Below are 19,251 nucleotides of genomic sequence, written 5' to 3' on the forward strand. Positions count from 1 at the left end.
TGGATTTCAGAGAAATCAAACAATGCCCCCATCTGCACTGACGGCTGTGCCATTCAGGCTAACCAACTGCGTCTTCTCAACTCCACTCACCGTCGTCTTCATTGAAGGCGTAATCCCCCAGCCGCAGTGTCGTCTTGCAGCGGTGACACTTGAAACAGCCACGGTGGAAGAAGCATCCCTCCGCGCTGACTCGCTCCAGGATGTACACACGATCTCCGCAGAAATAGCAGGCATCGCTGCTCCTCACTGAGGAGGTGACAGGGCTCTGCCAAAAGACCAACACCTTTAGGACCACACGTTCCAAGTCATCTTGTGCTTTGGTTTCAAAATACAACCCAATGAGACACATTAACAAATATCCACAAGTTGTTGGACTACAACTCTCATGATCCCTGAGCTCCTGCTGGGATGATGGGAGTTGTAATCCAACAACATCTGGGAGAGCTGCTGGTCCCCCACCCCTGGTAATGGTAACAGCCCTCTGGCCTCTCTGCCTCCAACATCTAGCAATGACCTCACTCCATCCCGAGTGAGATAAACATATCAGGCAGCATTACAAGTTACATTCCAATGTCTTCCTCCAAGAAAACAGCCTCAACAAGACAATGACTACAAGGTCCAGCAAGTCGTTCCTTTCCGTCAGATAAGAGGAAGGGCGGGTTTGAGTCTCGAGAGAAGAGAGCTGCCAGGCTCTCTGCCAGCATGTAACTGCAGCAGATGAATGCAATAACAATCTTCGTTTTTTGCCCAGTGACATCTGGCTTCTTCCAGGCCTAACAGCTGTTTCAGCTTGGCTTATGCATGAGAGCTAGCAGCCTGCAGTCTGATACAGGGAGGAACATTTAGTAGCCGCCCTGAGTGTGGGCAAGTGGTCAGCCTTCATAGGCAGCATCCAACCTCCTCGCAACTGTTTTTTGCCTCCAGTGTATCCTACCAGCCAGAATTCTGGTGCAACTTTTTTTGTGAAAAGGGAGGAAATCAATGTTTCTTTGAGCACTTAAAAATAAATTTGTGGTGGGCCACAGCAAAGTTCAAATTGGAACTGAGGCAGGGTGGGATTTCCCAAATGACATTTGAGTTCCAATTTTCACAGGTGGAATTTGACCCTTGGGATCAGTCTTTGAACTGCAGTCTTAAAGTTATATTACTCGTCTGGCAGTTGCAGTCAATAAACTGCATGCACTGGATTTCCCATCATGTGTTAAAAGGTCAGAAAATCTACAGAGTCAATAGCAATGACTCAAATAAGGAGGGTTATGGAGTTTCCTTAAATGAAACTCCCTGAAATACACACTGGATTAAAAAATGGAATTTTTCAGAAGCAATGAATTTTCAGAAGCAATGAATTTCCATTCCCAACACTACTCTGGACCCAGACATATCTAATGTTAACTTCACACATAACCAGATTCCTGCAATGAAGGCATTTCCATGTAGAAATTCACAGGGAACCCAAAATGTAACCATAATGTGAGAAGATGCTGCACTCAAAAGAGTTCCCCTCCCCCCCCCCCGTATATTCATGCAATGGGAAACTGCAGATGGCTAAAGCTTCCCGCGGGCAGTGAAATACCACAGGAGTTTGGTATACTATGATCCACATGCAGATTTCATGTTCATTTTTTCAAGCCAGTACCTTCCATGTGGAATCATCACATATGACATCCTCTAAAACTTGTCTAGTACCAGATGAACCCCTAAGTGCAATGACGGAAGAACTTACCCCAGCCTCTTGCTTGGTCTTTTTGGCTTGGTCACCCACTGCAGAGCTCTCCTGCAATCGAAAATTATGACTTTGGAGCAGCAGAAAAGACAGAAGGCCAAAGTCACTTGGCTCCTGCAATAAACGTAACCCCCACTGCCAGCCCCCCGTCCTGTGCTTCTTACTAGGGACATCTGAAAATGGGGAGAGCTAAAGTGATCTGGGAAGAGATCATACCAGCTGCCAAAGGGCCACTAGCCAGCACATAAGGCACAAACAAACACACTGCTGGGAATGTCTGGTGATGGGCTAGCAATGGCTGTGGAGAGAGACTCACCAGGGCACGTTTACGTGAGAGAGAGAGACTTTTCTGAAGCTTGCTGAGGAAGAGGATAGCTCCCTTGGTACCACGTGTCGACAGAATCGTCGAACTTTTCTCTTCTGGTACTGGAAGAGAGAATGCAGTGTTTAGGAACTTGGGAAGCTGCCAGATACTAGTCCGTCTAGCTCAGTACTCTACTGTCTACAATGACTGTGGCAGCAGCTTTCCAGGGGTCCCCGAACTACCTGGAGATGCTGCAGATTGAACCTGGAATTGAACCTGGGAAGAGTCCCCAAGGACCAGGCAGAGAGGCCTGGAAACAAGGTTCCCCACTCCCCTTGTGAGGCTTTCCTTGTAGGAAAATCCCCAGGACTGGGTTCCTTGGGATTCTCTACCTGGAGAGTTCTTGAAGGCATCATAAAACTGGCTCAGGTAGGTGATCAAGCCAAGCCTCTGAGGTTCGGACATCGAAGCCATTTCAGTGCTGGAGAGGACCGGAGGGATCCCTAGCTCTTGCTCTGCCACGTCTAAGGCCAGCTGGTTGTTCCCAATGGGGTCGTTCTGGTTGAGTGTGTTGACGTCTCTAGAGAAGGAAGATACAAAGTCAAGGTGACTGACAGGACTTAGCCCAGACTGAGAGAAACTTTAACCAGACACCTGAAGCAGAAGGTGAAGTGTGTGACGGTTTCTTTAAAAACGATAGCAGCACAACTCCCAGCTCATGACAAGCTGGCTTGTGTGAAGCGGCTGCCATGTGTATTACTGGGCACCAGGAGGCAGTCACACAAATTATGTTTCACTTTAAACAAAACAGGAAAACCACACACAGCACTGCTTCCAGTAATGGGATGTCAGCCAGCAATCTTCCCACCCCTGTTTTAACAACCTTGCTCCCATCTCATTTCACTATGCAAGGACAGGAAGACTCCCTGTCCTTCTCTTGATCACCAAAAACAGGCAAATGAAATGTCGCTGCCATCCTATCTGGCAGGCAAGACTGTGAAGCAACAGACTCCCAGGTTGGGGAGTCTGTGGCTTTGTGGCCATCAACCCCCTGAAACACACTCTAGGAATTGAGAAACATGCAGAGACTGCTTTGTGGTGGGGCGGGGCACCTTTTTCAGACTGAAGACCATACTCCCTTCCCACAGCCTGGGTGGAGTGTCCCATGGCAGTGGCAGGCAGGGAGACCAGCAGCAAAAGTGGGTAGAGCAATTAGTGTAAATTCTATCTGTATAGTAGCTGGTTTCTTCACACCTGCACTTCCCTCTCTCTCCTCCATCCAGGTAAGTGAGAGGCCTGATCGGATCTCAAGACACATCCCAGCCAGGCATAGGGACTCAAGGAGGTGCAAAATAAAGGATGTCATGTGGGGGAAGTCCCACAGGAGAGACCTGGAGAGATGTGTTTGGCTCCTGGGCCTGAGGTTCCCCATCCCTGCTCTGTGGCAACATAAACATGAGCAGAGGCATCTTTTAAAGTCACATCTGCCTTTATAGCCACCCTCTTTTTTGCCGTGACTGGTAAGAGGGAGGGAGGAAAGGATGGTTGCTGTGGGGAAGAGGCTAGAGAATTGATACCTCTCTAGATCAGCAAGGCAAAAGCTACCAGCAGGCCACAAGGTCCCATGCCTGGCCTAGCTTGACCCTGACATCTGAGGCTCAGTGGACTCCCCTTGGTTCTGAACCTCCAACACAAAGGAAGGCTAGGATGGAAGCGTTCAGCTCTGCTTTTCTGAAGTAGAACTGTATAGAGTAGGAGAGTTCCGCTTACAACGCGAAGGCAGCAGCACCATGTGGTGATTTCTAGAGGCGGGGTGGGGGATAGATGCTGAGCTTCCCAAAAAGGGAGCAAATCACCAGGTCAGTAATGGAGATCTCTAGGCTGACTAGATCTGTGGCTCACACACACAGCTGCTATTCCAGCATCAAATGGCAACTTGCATGTGTGTGTGAGCCACCACAGATCAAACTTCTTGCAAACCTCTGCATATCACTTTGTATATAATACATTTCACTGCAGTCCATTCACACTCTCAGCTGTGTTATAAAGAATTAAGAAATAAAGGCATATATGGACTAGCCCTTAATTTAGGCCTTTGGGATACACAGTTTGCTGAATGTGTGTGTGATTTAGAAAAAAAAGCACTTAGCCACAGAATAAGTTGACCTGCACAACAAATTTAAAATACTTTTTTCTACAAATGGACAGTATAATCACTCTGAAGTAGCATTTCCTGAGTGGTACAGCAATGGCTAATTGTTATGCCTTTAGATAGTTTGCCTCTAATGTGGGCACATTCCCTCCCTCCAGCAAGGCTCACTCACAGAAGATCTGGTCGGAAGTGATGTATGAGGGCACACAGGGCCAGGCCACTTTTCCAGGAGGATGTGAAGTCTTCTACCTTGATGCCATGATAATTTGCTGTATTAGTTTGACACCAGCTAAGCAGCTCCTCATAGGCTCTGTTGGAATCTGGAGAAGGGTGGATGAAGGATGATGGAGAGGAGAGAGAGAAAGAGCAAACCAAGCTAAGGGTACATGAAAGAGGGCCACTTGGTCCAGTTCCCAAGATGTACCTAGTGACAAGCAGGTATTGGGAACCTTTCGGCCCAATCTTCTTCCGCCCCCTCCCCCAGGGGCCAACTCTAATCTTCTGATGTCATGATGGCATCAGATGACTTGATGGATGGGCAGTCCAACCCATATAGCCAAGGTGACTCATAGGAAAGGGGTTGGCAAAGCAGCACCCAGCAGGACTGAACCCTCCACTCACCATTCCCTGCTTGGGCTACACTTGTGAAGCAACACCCAGCTGGATTGAAACCACCTCCCACCAGTGACATCACCCAGTGACATCAGATGATAGACAAGTGGGCATGGTTTGGGAGGGGAAATGACCTCATGACTCCAACTGGACCCCCTGGCAGACCAAGATTAGCCTGTGGGCCAGCAGTTTAATAGGAATTAATAGGATTTCTGTAATGCACAGTACCTAGTTTGGCAACATATCAGGGTTTATTGTGTGAACTTTTCCTCCTCCATCAGAGCTCAGAAAAGGGGAAAAGCCTAACACATAGCTACCAACAGAGATGAGACTGTGTATGTGCTACTTTAGGATTAGGGCAGACTGCTGTACTCCAAGTCCAGCTAAATAGGGAGCTTCAGGCAGCTTTTATGCTGACAAAATGTGACTGCTTTGCCTAAACCACAGCTCTGTTGCGATAGGAAGAACAACCACCAAAGTATACTTTGCTTCCATCCAAAACTAACCTGGCACCACTGACCCTACTCTGATGCCACACAGGAACCCACAACAATCACATTGCCATCATCTGCACCGCTGATTTACACATCAGCATGCAATAGATTTGTGACAACATCCTTAGCTTGGAATCCATCAATGCACAGCCTAAAAGCTGAGTGGAAGTGAATCAGAGAAGTCTTCCTAGTAGCTAGCACTCCATTTCTAACCAGGGTGACAGTGAACGGGCAGGTCACATTATCTCCCCACCTCCCAAAACACACAGTTATTTGCTAACCATCACAAGGGCTATTCCATAAGCAGAGCAAGGCCAAGGGGAACAGACTGGGCTATGGAAAACAATGACAGTGTGGGAGGAAACATGAGAAAACACAGAGAAGAAACAAGAGAGCTGTAATTTAAAGAGGGAAGGGAGAGCCAGAGGGACAGAGAAATGCACACAGACGTAAGAGAAGGCAGAAAAACCGTTCAAGAAATGCAGAGCGATCTGTGGCATTTTTAGTTTATTTCATAGACATCTGGAAAGGAAAATGCTACAGCTGGAGCAAAATGTAATAGATAAACACCCTCTCCATTGTTTAAGAACTGGGCAGCAGGCGATTTTTCCCCACAGAAGTGATAGTTTGGGAGTGAGAGATTGTGACAAATGTGTGTTTTTCTCCTGGGAGATGAATAGAGGGTGCCTATGCAGTAGGCAGAAATGTTTCAGCCTTGTTAGTTTATTGGGAGGCAGAAGTTTTTACACCCAAGTTTACACCAGAATAAAAGGGAATTTCACTGTGGAAAGATTTGGACCATCTTTTTCCTGGGGACCTTGGCATGCCTGCAGTGAGGCAAAAATACAGCAAGGCCTTAGTTCTGGGCTTCTTGCCAACCAAGAGGCAAACCAGCCCCAAGAGAAGCCAGCCATGTTGCTAACCAAGTTACAGTCCAGAGTCAACTGGCTGGCTGACTATAACAGACCAAAGTTTCCTCAACCCTATTAAGACAACTGGATTCTGCTACTCTATTACTAAGGTGTATGCTGTGTGCTTGTGGATCAGGTGTATTCCCAGGAATTTTTTCCCCAAAGGAATATCCTGAACCAGTTTCCTTCTGGGGTAACAAAATTGAAGCACTTCCAGAAGTGGAACCGTAGAGAATGGGTGGAGGGAGAAAAAGAATTGCAAAAAGGACTGAGATCAGAGAACAAAAACTCAGCCAAAAAAAAAAAAAAGGTCTCCTATATACTAGTACTGTAACAATCTGCTGACACTGACTTGTAGACTCTATGCACTATGTCAGAACACTTGAAAGTAGTCAGCCTTAACACTGATTCCTCTCTCCTAAGAAAACCTGCCTTCAGAGACTATTTTGCAAATTACAGACCATTGAGCAAAGCCAGACAAACATCTGTCTGGGATGCTGCAGGCAGTGGGTCTCTTGTTCCAGACTCAACTGAGTCTCTCCCAATTTTATGTTTAATCTATGTGCAGAGCGGTGTGGATTCTGCACATGCAGAACTGAGTATCTCCAGAATCTCAAGCCTCATTATTTCAAAACAGGACATTTCTAGCCTTTATGGAGACAAAGGAAGGTTTGAAAAATGTGTCAGCAATGTCTGGATGGCAAGAGCTGTTCAACAGTGGAACAGACTACCTTGGAAGGTGGTAAAAGTTTTAAAAGAGAGGTTGGATGACCATCGGTCAGGGATTCCTGATGCAATGTGACTCCTACACTGCAGGGGTCTGGAAGAGATGACTAGAACTGGACTTCAGGGGGGCAGGAGGTAGATTGGTGCCTTGCCCATAACTAGCAAAAGTGGAACTCGCAAAACAACTAAATATATACACATTGCTTCATTTTCTTACTAAGTAAGAAGCCACCCTATTCAGCTTTCATTGTCACAGAATCTCGGTTTGTTTTGTTTTTAGCAAAGGCAACATTGTCATGTCTATGGAGAACCAGGAACAGTCTGTTAGAGTGAATGCTTGGGATCACTCTTCCACATCCCAGTCTGAGAGACAGCAATATTGACCCAGATATTTGCTGCTTGGGGGTAAAGCAGAGTCCTAGGGAAGGAACAGCAAGCAGAGAGGTCATATGGGTAGAAAAACAGAAGAGGAGGATCTGCACTTTGCTGCAGAGAAATCCAATTCATCTAAAGGGAGAGAACAGCGAGTATGAACAAGTGTGGAGGGGTATGGTACTGGTTTTCAGGTGGATCCATGCAACCAGTAGCCAGGGGAGAACATGACCCAGACTTGCCTTTGCTGACTATCTCGGGGCTGCCACGACTTCTTCCTTTCTTCATATCCATTTCAATTTCTCCTGTCACATACAGATTACGAACCTGGAAGCAGGTGCACCATTATTTATATCCTATCACTGACCACAGCTTGTATCCAGAACAAGACCCAGCTAATTCCCCCAGGTCTGCAGCTGCCCAAACGCTTCCTGTGTGGCCCTTAGTGTCCCAGCTTGGAAAACACACCACACCCCATTACTCAGCAAAGAACAGCCTTCAGTGCCAGAACAGCACAAAAGGACGTCTTGCAAGGGAGTCTCTTCTCCAAGCCCTATTGCGGCAAATGCCAGCGTTCTTATACATTTCTGTTACTTTCGGAACATGGCTCAGGGACGTGGCATGGTGCCAGTGTTTAAAAGCTGCAAAGAAGAGTGCATGAGGCAAAGAGAATCATCAGAAAACTGACAAGGAAAAGGAGGAGATATTGTGTTCTTCACCACCACCCTATATGTATAGTGATACCTGAGAGGCCTTGATGGCTTGGAGGTTGATGTTTGGGTACCGCGTGGTAGGATCAATGCTGTACTGACTGATGTTCTTGTTGGTGTTGTCAGGTGAGGTCTGCGACAGCTGCTGATATATGCTCTCCCTGCATGGAGATTAAGCAGGAATGTCCCCCTCTTAGTCCCTCAGCACCAAGATACATTGTGTACATGGCACTCACAGCATTCAGGAGCCTTCAGGCAAAAGAGGAAGATCGACATGCTCTCACCCTTCTCATCTTCACAGCAGTCCCTCCTCACCCCTTGCCTGGGTCTGTGGCATGAGCAGCATCAACAAGTTCTCCTGCGTTCTCAGGTTCCCACTACATCAGACAGTTACACCCATTCCTGTTCCCCATTCCATGCTCCAGGTCAGTTACTCATAGCCCTGCAGTCTCCTAGATGATGCTGGGAACTTCCTGAGGTTGGGCAGCAGAACAGAAAGGGGCTCCACCAGCTCACTCACTTGCCTGTGTGAAGTTCCTGGTGTCTTATGGCTACCAGGCTAGTGCTTAAAAGACTGAACAAGAGAGCATGAAGCAGAAGACAAGACTGTCTATGTATGGTTCAGTGGGAGAAAACTGCCCAAGACTCTGAAGCACTACTTCTAGACAAAATAGGCAGTCCTGGCTCACTGTATCAATATCTCTCCTCCCTACATTGAACGCATAACCTGGAACATCTATAGACCTCAAGATACCACCACCATCGCCAGTCACCCCACCATCACTGTGGGCAGAGAATGCCCCTTCTCAGAGTGCTCACCTCTCAGCCAGCACATCCAAAGGGGGCATCCCCGAGGCCCATCTTTTCACCATCCAGGCAGCATCGAAAGCTGCCAGGAACCCTCTGCCCACACCAGTGCCCAAAGGCCAGAATGGCTGGGAAACAAAAAGAGAGAGAAAGAACAAAGAGATGTTTTGGGGTCTCTTAGCAAAATGAGTCAATGAGATATAGCAGACGTTGGCCAACAGCTCAGCTGCATCAAAAACGCAGCAGGAAATTGGGATTCCAGAGTGATTCTGGCAGTCATGGTTAATTCACAGCAGCCCCTCTGTGTGCTGCATGTTGTTTTGGCAAACGTTTGCATTAAATGGGGGCCCACTCCCCACTCACACCAAGTGTCAGCTGGCTAGCTCTGTTTTGCCAGATAAAGGGGGCTTCATAGTGAAGTGAATTAGTGCAAAGGATAAAGTGCTAGATCAGAGACAGCAGGTTTCCCAGATGTTGGACCAGCCCTCCAAGCTAGACGAACAGAAGGGCAGGGTTATTTAAAAAATAAAAACAAACAAACAAAAAACCCAATGCATATGGTCCCCAGCCAAAGGTTAGCCTCAGGCCTCACAAAATCCAGGAGCAGATTTGCCTTCAAGCCCAGATAGTCAAGTAACATGGCTCCCTGCTAAGTCCAGGTGAAAGACAGTCTGTCTGAGAAACATGCAGATTTAAAACAAGATAGCAGGTTGCTTAACTCCCATCCTTTAAAGAACATTTCAGCTTTCAACACATTTTCTGCAACGGTTCCCATCACAACGCATGGAAGAGGAAAGTGTTTTTTTTCTAATCAGTACAGCATTATTTACTGTAATGCAAGTTTATAAACACTCATAGAAATCAATGGGAATGAAAGCTTAGCCAGTGTCAGAAAAATCCCAAAGTAAAGCTCCCATGTAACGCAGTTACAACAAACTTCACGCAAATTGTTTAAACCTACATTTCCCAACTGACAGCAATTTTTTAAGATGAGGAAGCTTTTAACGAAAACCCTCTCCAGTTCTGAACCAGAAATAATAATAAAAAAAACAGCATGAGGCAAAGGACCCCCGGACGGTTAAGTCCAGTCAAAGGCAACTATGAGGTTGCAGTGCTCATTTTGCTTTCAGAGCAAGGGAGTCGGCGTTTGTCCACAGACAGCTTTCTGGCTCATGTGGCCGGCATCACTAAACCGCTTCTGGCGCAACGGAACACCATGACAGAAACCAGAGTGCACGGAAATGCCGTTTACCTTCCCGCTGCAGTGGTACCTATTTATCTACTTTCACTCGTGTGCTTTTGAATTGCTAGGTTGGCAGGAGCTGGGACAGAGCAACGGGAGCTCACCCCATCGCACGGATTCAAACAGCCAACCTTCAGATCAGCAAGCCCAAGAGGCTCAGTGGTTTAGACCACAGCACCACCTGCTCCCCACTGAACCAGTACAATTTCAAGGCAGTGTGTCATGTGATTTTTCTGAACACGTAGGTCAGTTCATATGGACAGATAAGTGAATGAGAACTGCAATCAAGGATGGTTGAGATGCACCACACCACACCCACTCTCCCACTGTGAAAAGGACTCTGTCCATATGCTTGTTGTGGTCTCATTATGGGGACACTTACTTCCACCAGGCAGTCCCCCACCAATCCAATGAGCAGCTTGGTGCCGTTACAGTCTCGCACCAGAGCTGCGTTGTCTGAGCGGCTCATGCAGGTGAAGTCGAACATGTCAACATCTGGGTGGCTGCGGTGGTTCAGTGCAAACTGCAAATCAGGCAGCTGGTAATTGGTGGAGAAGTTGGCAGCTTCCTTGGCGTAAGCAAGAAGAGCTTCTTGGTTCACATTCTCTGGAGACAGCAGGCTCTCTATGTCTGACTTGTCCTAGAAATGAATGGAGACCAAGATATCTTCCATAGCAATAGTAAAAAAATCTTATTGGAATGTTGCAGAGTTCAAGATTATGGGTGTGTCAATCAGCTCTCGGCCTGGCAGGATCTTTCACCTCCAAAGCATGTAAATTCAAAAGATGGTTTGGGGTCGCCATCCCCTCCCACATGGTACTTGCAGGAGCTTCAGTCTCTATACGTACATTTAAGATAACTCCTTTTTTCAGCAGGCTCTGCTTCTTGGCTGTCATGACGAAGTAATGAGTGTCGTCTTTATAGTAGACAATGTTTTCCAAGTCAATGCCTATAATTGTTCAAACACAAGCAGAAGGTTAAAGGCTGGGGGCTGTTTTCAGCCTAGCACTATGCAAAGCTTCCATCAGTGCAAGGACTTTTGCTTGGGCAAAGGAATGTTCTTCTGCCCTCTTCTCCCCCTGTGCCCCTAAATCTGTTCCAGGGGTTCCCCCAACATTCTGGTGTAGATTTGGGGGAACACAGGACACACACAGCAGGAAGAAGAGGAGGGAATTTCCATTGCCTTCTGCTGATGTAACATGGTACTTTGTACTACCAGATTTTTAGAAGACATCTGAAGGAAGCCCTGTTTAGGGAAGCTTTTAATGTTTAATAGGTTATTGTATTTTAATGTTCCGTTGGAAGCTGCCCAGAGTGGCTGGGGAAACCCAGCCAGATGGGCAGGGTATAAATAAAGTATCTATTATTATTATTATTATTATTATTATTATTATTATTAACATGTAAGATGGCTTACATGGATTTAAATTCATGGAAGGCTATCAATAGCTACTAGTCATGATAGCTGCATGTTGCTTTCAAGACCAGAGGCAGCGTGTTTCTGAATACTAATTGCTGGGGAACCACAGTCGGGGAGGCTGGCCCTTGCCCTGATGATTGGTTTGCAGACTTCCCAAAGGCATCTGGTTGGCCACTGTAAGAAAGCAGGATTTTTGACAAAGCAGGTCTTTGGTTTGATCCAACAGAACTCTTCCTTTGTCCTTACAGAGCTTTATATAGTTGGCACTTGAGGAAACAAATATCCTATCTGCCAAAAATCCCATGCCAAGAAAGCCTGATTTGCTAAACTACCCAAACAAGCAGATTTACATAATTTATTCAGCTTCTATTGAAATGTATCCAAAATGGCAAGGATCCAGGACTGGTCAAAAAGGTATTTGAGACAGGTTGACCCTTTTCCATTTGCTATGTGGGCTTCCCCATTTTCTCTCACTGCAAACTACGGAATGACAAAGATTTTATTGAAGGCACAAGGGGAAAGTGTCATTAACTGTAGGTAAGAAGCATCTGGCCCAGACCTGTTTTGTTGTAGAGATTTTGGAAGAATTTCTGGTTGTAGATGCGAGCCACTCCGCTGATCTCGGCCACCTCCACCTCAGCCCTGCTGTGGTGATTAACGAAGTTGGTGGTGATGCCAATGGCCAATTTCCCACGGGTCTCCTTCCGCTTAAAGCCTGGAGATAAACACACAAACAGCGCTAGTCCTGAAGGAAAGGGAAGGGTTGGCAGTTTGTGAAAGAACTAGGGAAAGGATAGAAGAACAGAACATGGGGCCTGTTCCCTCATCTGAAATATGGTAACACCCCAAAAGTGTCCAGACTAGCCACTCTATTTCTAGTAGCGGAGTAGCAAATGCCAAGCCCCAGCTCCATTGAATATCAAGATCTCTGAAGAGTTGCATGGTATTTACCAGCTCTCAAGGTGACACCATGAGGAATTCTGATTGAACGTTGAGAGAAAGCTCAGCACCATGGCAGGACGGCAATTGTACTCATCTATTACGATCTGAAATGCTGGGAGCATTTCACAAAAGCCGAATTGGGTCTCTCTGTTTGGGGAATTGTTGGTAGGGCTTGAAAAATACTGCAGCACTCCTATAAAGGTGTGGGAAATGAAAGGAGAGGGGCAAGGAAATGCTGGAGTGGAGTGGCAGGTCAGCTCTGAAAATGGTCTGGGCAAGCCCCAGTAAAAGCTGCCACCAGAGCAAGCTTCCTGGTGCCAAAGCGTCTACAGAGATTGTTCCCTCTCCCTTTGCTTTTCATCTCCTCTCCTGCCCCAAGGCAAGATGCCTTTCAGATTTTTTTATGACCCAAGCTATTATCAATGGTTGGCGTTGTGGTAGGCTGGGCAGCTGCTCTTGCCGATGCACCTAAAGCCCTCCTGAGGAGCCCTTGATTTGGTATTGGGGGAGATCAGGAGAAGCAGAGCAGATGAAAGCAAAACTTTAAGTCGGGGGAAAAAATGTCCAGTAGCACCTTAGAGACCAACTAAGTTGGTTCTGGGTAAAAGCTTTCATGTGCATGCACATGAAAGCTTATACCCAGAACCAACTTAGTTGGTCTCTAAGGTGCTACTGGACATTTTTTATTTATTTATTTCGACTACGTCAGACCAACACAGCTACCTACCTGAATCCAAAACCTTAAGTGTCAAACATATGGTCTCTAGGCCAACTCCCCAAGTGACAAAATGAAAAACAGTATATCAATTTAAACACACACAAAAAGAGGCAATTTCAGTTAACTCTACTTCACTCAACTTGCAGATTCCAGGGCAAATATTAATACTGTACAAACATTTCCCCAAACAACCAAAAATATAGGAAGCAGGGCTCCCCTGAATTCTGAGCGTCATAAAAGCTGAGGTTTGGGGAAGTGTCTACCATCCCCAAAATCTGCAATAATGCTTTGGCCTTTCACTTGGCTAGGCACCATATCTACAAACTGGACTGCATCTGCATTGAGTTGCCCTGTTTGTTCCTAGAAAACTTGTAGCTTTGCCCTTTATTCTATCTGCTGGAGGTGCTCAGTACACAGGAAGGGGGGAACCTGCTCATCACAAGGCCAGAGGCACAAGTTTCCTCCAGTGTTGAGGAGAGATGCTATTAGAGGCCTAAGGAGCTGTTGATAAGACACCTGGAGCATCAAAAAAAATCCGAAGTGAAATTCTCCCACAACCATAACGAGAGGTCTTAAAGGGCTGCTTACCTTCTGGCACAAACCTGCCACCACCAGCAGAGATGAGGACGTCAAATTCACACTGGTTCAGAAGACACGAAGGAGGATTTAGGATGGCTCTCCAGCCACTGACTGTAATAACAGAGGATGGAATCATCAGGATCCCTGCTGCAAAGACTGTCAAATTCACCAGACCCTTCCCCAGACTTGCATGTTTATAAAGAAAGCAGGAACAAAGCAGGAGAAACTGCAGGTCTCTGTCTCAAAAGCAACCCAATCCTGTCTTGGAATGTGTTAAGGGCACCATAATGTCTTGGTCTGAAACTCCAGAACTGCATTTGTTCACAATTTTGGAGATGGGATGGGATTGCCTTTGTGGAGGGACCCGTAGCCAACAGGACACCCATGAAAATGTAACAGCTTGACCAAGATGTGCCTCAGAGCCATGCGTTGTGAGTGATGTGAGAGACCATGAGCATTTTTTGGCAGGGTGTGTCTGATGGCTTGGTTTCTTTCTGGTTTTGCTTCTATGGCAAAGTAAGGGGGAAATGAACATTTGAAAGTGGAGGCAGAACAGAAAAGAAACTCATCCATGAAACAGTTTTTCACTGTGACGTCCTGAGCTACCTTCTCACCTGCAGAAACAAGGGGTGTGGATTGGTGCATTGCCCTTAAGGACTCCAAAGGCTTAGGATTTTTGTCGTTCTTACCTTGTCCATCTGAATTTGCTGCAGGTGGGACGAGCCCCTTAAACTGCACATTGATGTGAACCTGAACCCCCAAGAGTAAGGCAACTTTCAGCAGGATCAGCTGAAGCTGGCGGATGCCTGCAAGACAGAGAAGGAGAGGATTAGCAGAGCAGGCCTAATTAAACAAACAAGCCAGCCCATCTGTGCCCATTTCAAAGTTGCTCTCAGGCAAGCACTGCCTTAAACCCCAGCTCCACCTTCCAGCCACCTCTTCTTCCAATTTCAGAAAGAAGCCTGTTCCATGATTTCCCTGTCATGGGGTTGGAAAATCATGGCCTTCCCCAGCTTCAACAAGAGGGATACTGAGTCCTAAAGAGCTATTGAATACGGCACCATGGAGGGTTTTCTAGATGCAGGCTGGGAGGAAGAGTGTGCAACAAGCTAAACTCCAATAAGCCAATAGTGTTAAAATGAAAGCAAAGCCCAAAAGACAGGAATGATGGTTAAAGTCAGCTAATTCCTCTGCCACACTGGCAATTTGACCGATTTATTTACTTACACAATTTATTGATTTATTTGAAACACTGATCCAATGTTGTTCTTTCTGAATTTGTACCACCTTGATGTACAGTTACTTTCTTGTTGTACAGTTTAATTTGGGTACCCATTGCAGTTCCCTCAGTGAAACACAACCCTCCTTAGGAGACACACCGTAGAATCGTAGAGCTGCAAGAGACCATGGGGGTCATCTAGTCCAACCCCCTGCAATGCAGGAATGTTTTTGCTCCATGTGGGGCTCGAACTCACAACCCTGAGATTAAAGCCTCATGTTCCATCAACTGAGCTATCTAGTAAGAACCAATTCCTGAGAACGCCCTTTCGAAAGCAGAAATGCTACATTTTGCAGTAAATGTTCAGTTTACATAAGGATGCTGGACCTTTAAACGCACTTTTAAATTACTTTTTCAGTAAATGCTTTCTAGACCAAGCCATTAATTAATTAATTAATATTCCATCCTACCCGCTCCCACCACTACTAGCTCCCATTAGCTGGTAATGCTGGTTTCTCGCCACTATTCCATAATGTTGGAGATACTTTCCCTGCCCTGGTCCGTTCTGCATTACTTACTGATGTGATCCAAGGATCCTGTGCAGAAGTGGCCATAGAATTTCTTAGCTCCCAGAGCCCGCAGGTCTTGGATGCTGAAAGGCCAAAGGTGCAGCACATTGTTCCGGGAAAAGGAGTCTCTCTTCTCCACCACCACCACATGGGCTCCAAGGAAGGCCAGTTCAATCGCCGAGCGGAGGCCGCAAGGGCCTGCCCCAATAATCAGGCACTGGAAAAAGAATTATCACCGGGTGGTAAGTTTATAAAATGGTGCCATAAAGGAGACAGTGCTTATACTTGGAAGCTGCTGTGGCCGCAGCCTCTGGAGCAGGCAGGTAACATACAATCCATAAGAGTGACTGTGAGCTTGGCATTATGTCAAAAGAGCAGGCGGGCACAATGCTCCTTTTCAGAGGCAAAGGAAGACCCAGCAGCCTCTGCAGCAGGCATGTCCAAAGTCCGATTCAGGGGCCTAATTCGGCCTGCCGGTCGGTTTAATCTGGCCCCTGTAGCAGCTTACTTCCTGAGTGACCTAAAAAAAGGTTAACAACTTTGGTTGGCCCTTTGGTCGACCCTCACGGCCCTTCACTTCATCAAATCTGGCCCTCTTTGAAAACAGTTTGGACACCACTGCTCTGCAGTTAACTGTTTTTTGCCATTACCGTGGTCTTGTCCTCTCACCACTATAAACACCTTCTTCAGGGATTTTTTTTTTTAAAAAAAACCTGTTTTAGCACGGAACTTAAGTATGGCGAACCCACACAGAGTGACTTGTCTCAGTCTCCTTCAGCAAAGCAGCCGTTCAATCACATGAGTGGACAGTCAGAATTTGAATCATGCTTTGTTGCAACAGATCCAGCCATACAGGAAGTTCTTAAACATCCACCAAGATTTTTGCAACAGATGTTTACACTCCAAACCACCTAAGGCCCGATGTTGTCCATCTTGCCTGTACACCCCAACAAGTCACTGCAGATCCAAACATTATTTTTGCAGGGCATTCCGAGATCTGCTACATACTTCTGAGCCCTACTCTCAGAGCATACGTTTAAGGTTTATCTTGGCAGTCACCTCAAGCTGAACTGCTTAGCCTCCGTTCAAAGGCAGTTTGAATCCGTATATGGGGTTGGAAGGAAGGCAGCCCTTGCTCCATAGAGCAGAAACTCACAGACCAGCACCAAGCATCCTTGGGCAGCTGCCAAAGATCAACCCCATTCCTGCCAGTGGTTCTCCCCCCCCCCCCCCCGCTTAAAAAGAAATTCAGCCTGATGCTCCTAGCCGAGACTAGCCACAAAATGGCAATCTCCCACAAGATGGCATAGCTTTGTTCCAGGACAGGGCATTGTGGGAAATTCAACCAACCATCCCTAGCTGCCTGGCAAAGGTTCAGAGAGATTTTCAGGACACCTTCCTTGCCATCCAGTGCTTTGTGCTGCCACTAAGTAAGCCCAGTAAGGCCCTCCAGAGTTCCCTTTGTCTCCATCACTCTCAAACCTGGAGCCATCCCTGGACACAGTACAGAGTCACAAAGTGACATGGAGCCAAGAGTCACTCATCATGAGTGGTGATGTTCACACAACCACAGTCCAGACTGTTCAGCACTTCACATTCCCAAAGCTCCACAAGCTCAGCAAAGAGTCACATTTTCCCAGCAACAACCTGTTGCTGCTTAAGTGCTAGGAAGAAGTTAAGTGTTTCTGAAACAGAAGCTCGCTCCCAAGGGAAGACAACTAGGAAACAATACAAAGTACCAATTTACCATCCTGTAGGCTTTTCTGTCCCGTGGTTACTTGGCCATACGATTTAGCACAAAAGTAGGGCATTTAATCCTCCTGCAACACAATCTTCTGTGCGGTAACAGTTGGAGTCTCGACCGCAAGGGCTTCCTGCATTTCTCACATGGCTGGATTGTCAATTATATTAGGCATCCCTGGGTGTGATGTTAAGCAGGGAAGGTGGTTCTCCTGAGCTACAGGGTTTCATGGACAGAATCTTTTAACAGCCACTCAGAGCTTCTTTGGGAGGAAGGGTGGGAGAGAAACTTAATAAATAATATATATATATATATATATATATATATATGAATGGCTTCTCTTCTCTTTCTTTCCTTTCCTTCAGGTTTCACAATTCCAAGTGTTCACATATTTTGAAAGATTTTCACGACACTGGTCTTTCTCAATTTTTCCTTTTAATTTACCTTTTTTTGTTTTGAGGTTTTACGAAGAAACCATACTGCATCATCTCCGTTTGCTTATGTGCTGTGTGGTGATTGGTTTGTTGGTGACAATGAAATTAAATCTTGATTTTAATGTGTAAAGTGAACTTTGGAAGGGTTCTTCAGGAGCACAATTGCCTACACGTTTGGAAATCAATGGAAACCCCACCATTATCAGTGCGAGTTATCTTTTAGAATAACAGGAACACAACAGACGATCTACTTCTGTAAGTTAAGAACTAGGAAGTAATGATAATACATTGAAGCAATGCACGTAGGGGTAGGCAGAACTAATGTTTACATTACGTATAGTAACTAATCAGGAATTGGAGGTAGAAGTACAGCAACCACAGAATACGAAAAATAACCCAGATATGCTCATCTGCACTGCTGAAGTTTAGCACACATTTAAGAAACAGGCCTGCTTCAGCATCTGGGAAACACGGGAAGATGGTCCTTGGTACTGGCCACCAGAGGAGAGGCCTAGAATGTTCAGCATCTCATGTGATGACCATCAAGTAGACAAGGGCTGCAGATCCTTCAGCCCACAGACCAAACCTGGTCCGCCAGGTGTTCCTATTTGGCCCACATGGTCATTTTTCTAAAACCACTTGCACCTGCCCCACATCTGATGTCATTTGTGACATCAGGTGTGAGGCAGGTAGAGACACGGCTGCAAAAAGCTGAACTGAACTGGCACATCAGCTGATGCATAGAGAGTTCAATCCTCCTTTGTGTAGCATCTCCCCCAGTGGGCAAACGTTGACAGGTGGGCAGCACAAAAGACCTGTCAAAAGTTGGCCGCTCAGGGTGGTGGAGATAAAGATGTGGCCCGCCAGGATGAAAAGGTTCCCCCAACCCTGAGGTAGGCTATTTTCTGTAGCGTAGCAACCGCAGTTCTGCCACCTTACCTTGGTGTTGGCACATGCTGTCCCCTGATCATAGTCTTTGTGCCCGGCCTTCTTGTCTAGCTTGGTCCACAAAGCCTTGGCACTCCAGTAGTTGAGGCGAGATTTGAGCTTGTGATAGAACTGGAGCTGGCCAGTATGCTCCAGTCCCAGGTGTCTGCAAAGCGCCTCAAAACTTCCCAGCACCTCTTTGCACTGCTTAGCATGGAGAAAAGTGTCAAAGAGCGAATGAGACAGATTGGACTGCTCCCCATTCTGCTGGCTCATCCTCCTGGGAATTCAGGGGCAAAGAAGAAGCCTGGAAAAGAAAGAAAGCAACAGGTGAGCATCAACAGCTCCTGCTCCTTGGAGAGATCAGGAATTTGGCATTGCAAGGCAACACCCAGCAGCAAGACATAACTCCTTGCTTCCAGCTGCTCCCCCTTGGGAGATGAAGCGGAATGCAACATACCTATCTGTTTACACCCATATGCAGCCTTATACATAGGTCCTCTTCAGGAGAAGGGTTATGTCTGAATTCAAGACATGCTCAAGCTTAGACATGAGAGCAAATGCATGCAATATGAGCAGATGCAGAAGTCTGAAGGCAATGTGTCTTAGACAATAGTTCCAGGGGTGGGGGAACTATTTGTCCTGGCA

General features: G+C 46.5%; 1 protein-coding gene across 5 annotated transcripts in view; it reads right to left on the bottom strand.

Annotated features, from left to right (window-relative positions):
* Nucleotides 1-19,251, bottom strand: part of MICAL1 (microtubule associated monooxygenase, calponin and LIM domain containing 1) — a 45,008-nt gene that overhangs the window by 8,708 nt on the left and 17,049 nt on the right. For all 5 annotated transcript variants that reach the window (XR_013987821.1, XM_081010647.1, XM_081010646.1 and 2 more), the window contains exons 2-16: nt 18,616-18,910; nt 15,511-15,718; nt 14,403-14,519; nt 13,723-13,824; nt 12,034-12,189; nt 10,903-11,003; nt 10,437-10,694; nt 8,824-8,939; nt 8,039-8,165; nt 7,537-7,621; nt 4,352-4,499; nt 2,420-2,607; nt 2,040-2,149; nt 1,724-1,774; nt 91-265 (exon numbers count right to left, since the gene is read on the bottom strand). Coding sequence is in view for 4 of the 5 variants with exons in the window: in XM_081010647.1 (XP_080866773.1) it covers nt 91-265; nt 1,724-1,774; nt 2,040-2,149; nt 2,420-2,607; nt 4,352-4,499; nt 7,537-7,621; nt 8,039-8,165; nt 8,824-8,939; nt 10,437-10,694; nt 10,903-11,003; nt 12,034-12,189; nt 13,723-13,824; nt 14,403-14,519; nt 15,511-15,718; nt 18,616-18,879 (2,206 nt within the window). In the remaining variant the exon portion in view is untranslated. The remainder of the gene's footprint in view (nt 1-90; nt 266-1,723; nt 1,775-2,039; nt 2,150-2,419; nt 2,608-4,351; nt 4,500-7,536; nt 7,622-8,038; nt 8,166-8,823; nt 8,940-10,436; nt 10,695-10,902; nt 11,004-12,033; nt 12,190-13,722; nt 13,825-14,402; nt 14,520-15,510; nt 15,719-18,615; nt 18,911-19,251) is intronic.

Source organism: Podarcis pityusensis (genome assembly GCF_964106645.2).
Source record: "Podarcis pityusensis genome assembly, chromosome: 6".
Taxonomy (NCBI): domain Eukaryota; kingdom Metazoa; phylum Chordata; class Lepidosauria; order Squamata; family Lacertidae; genus Podarcis; species Podarcis pityusensis.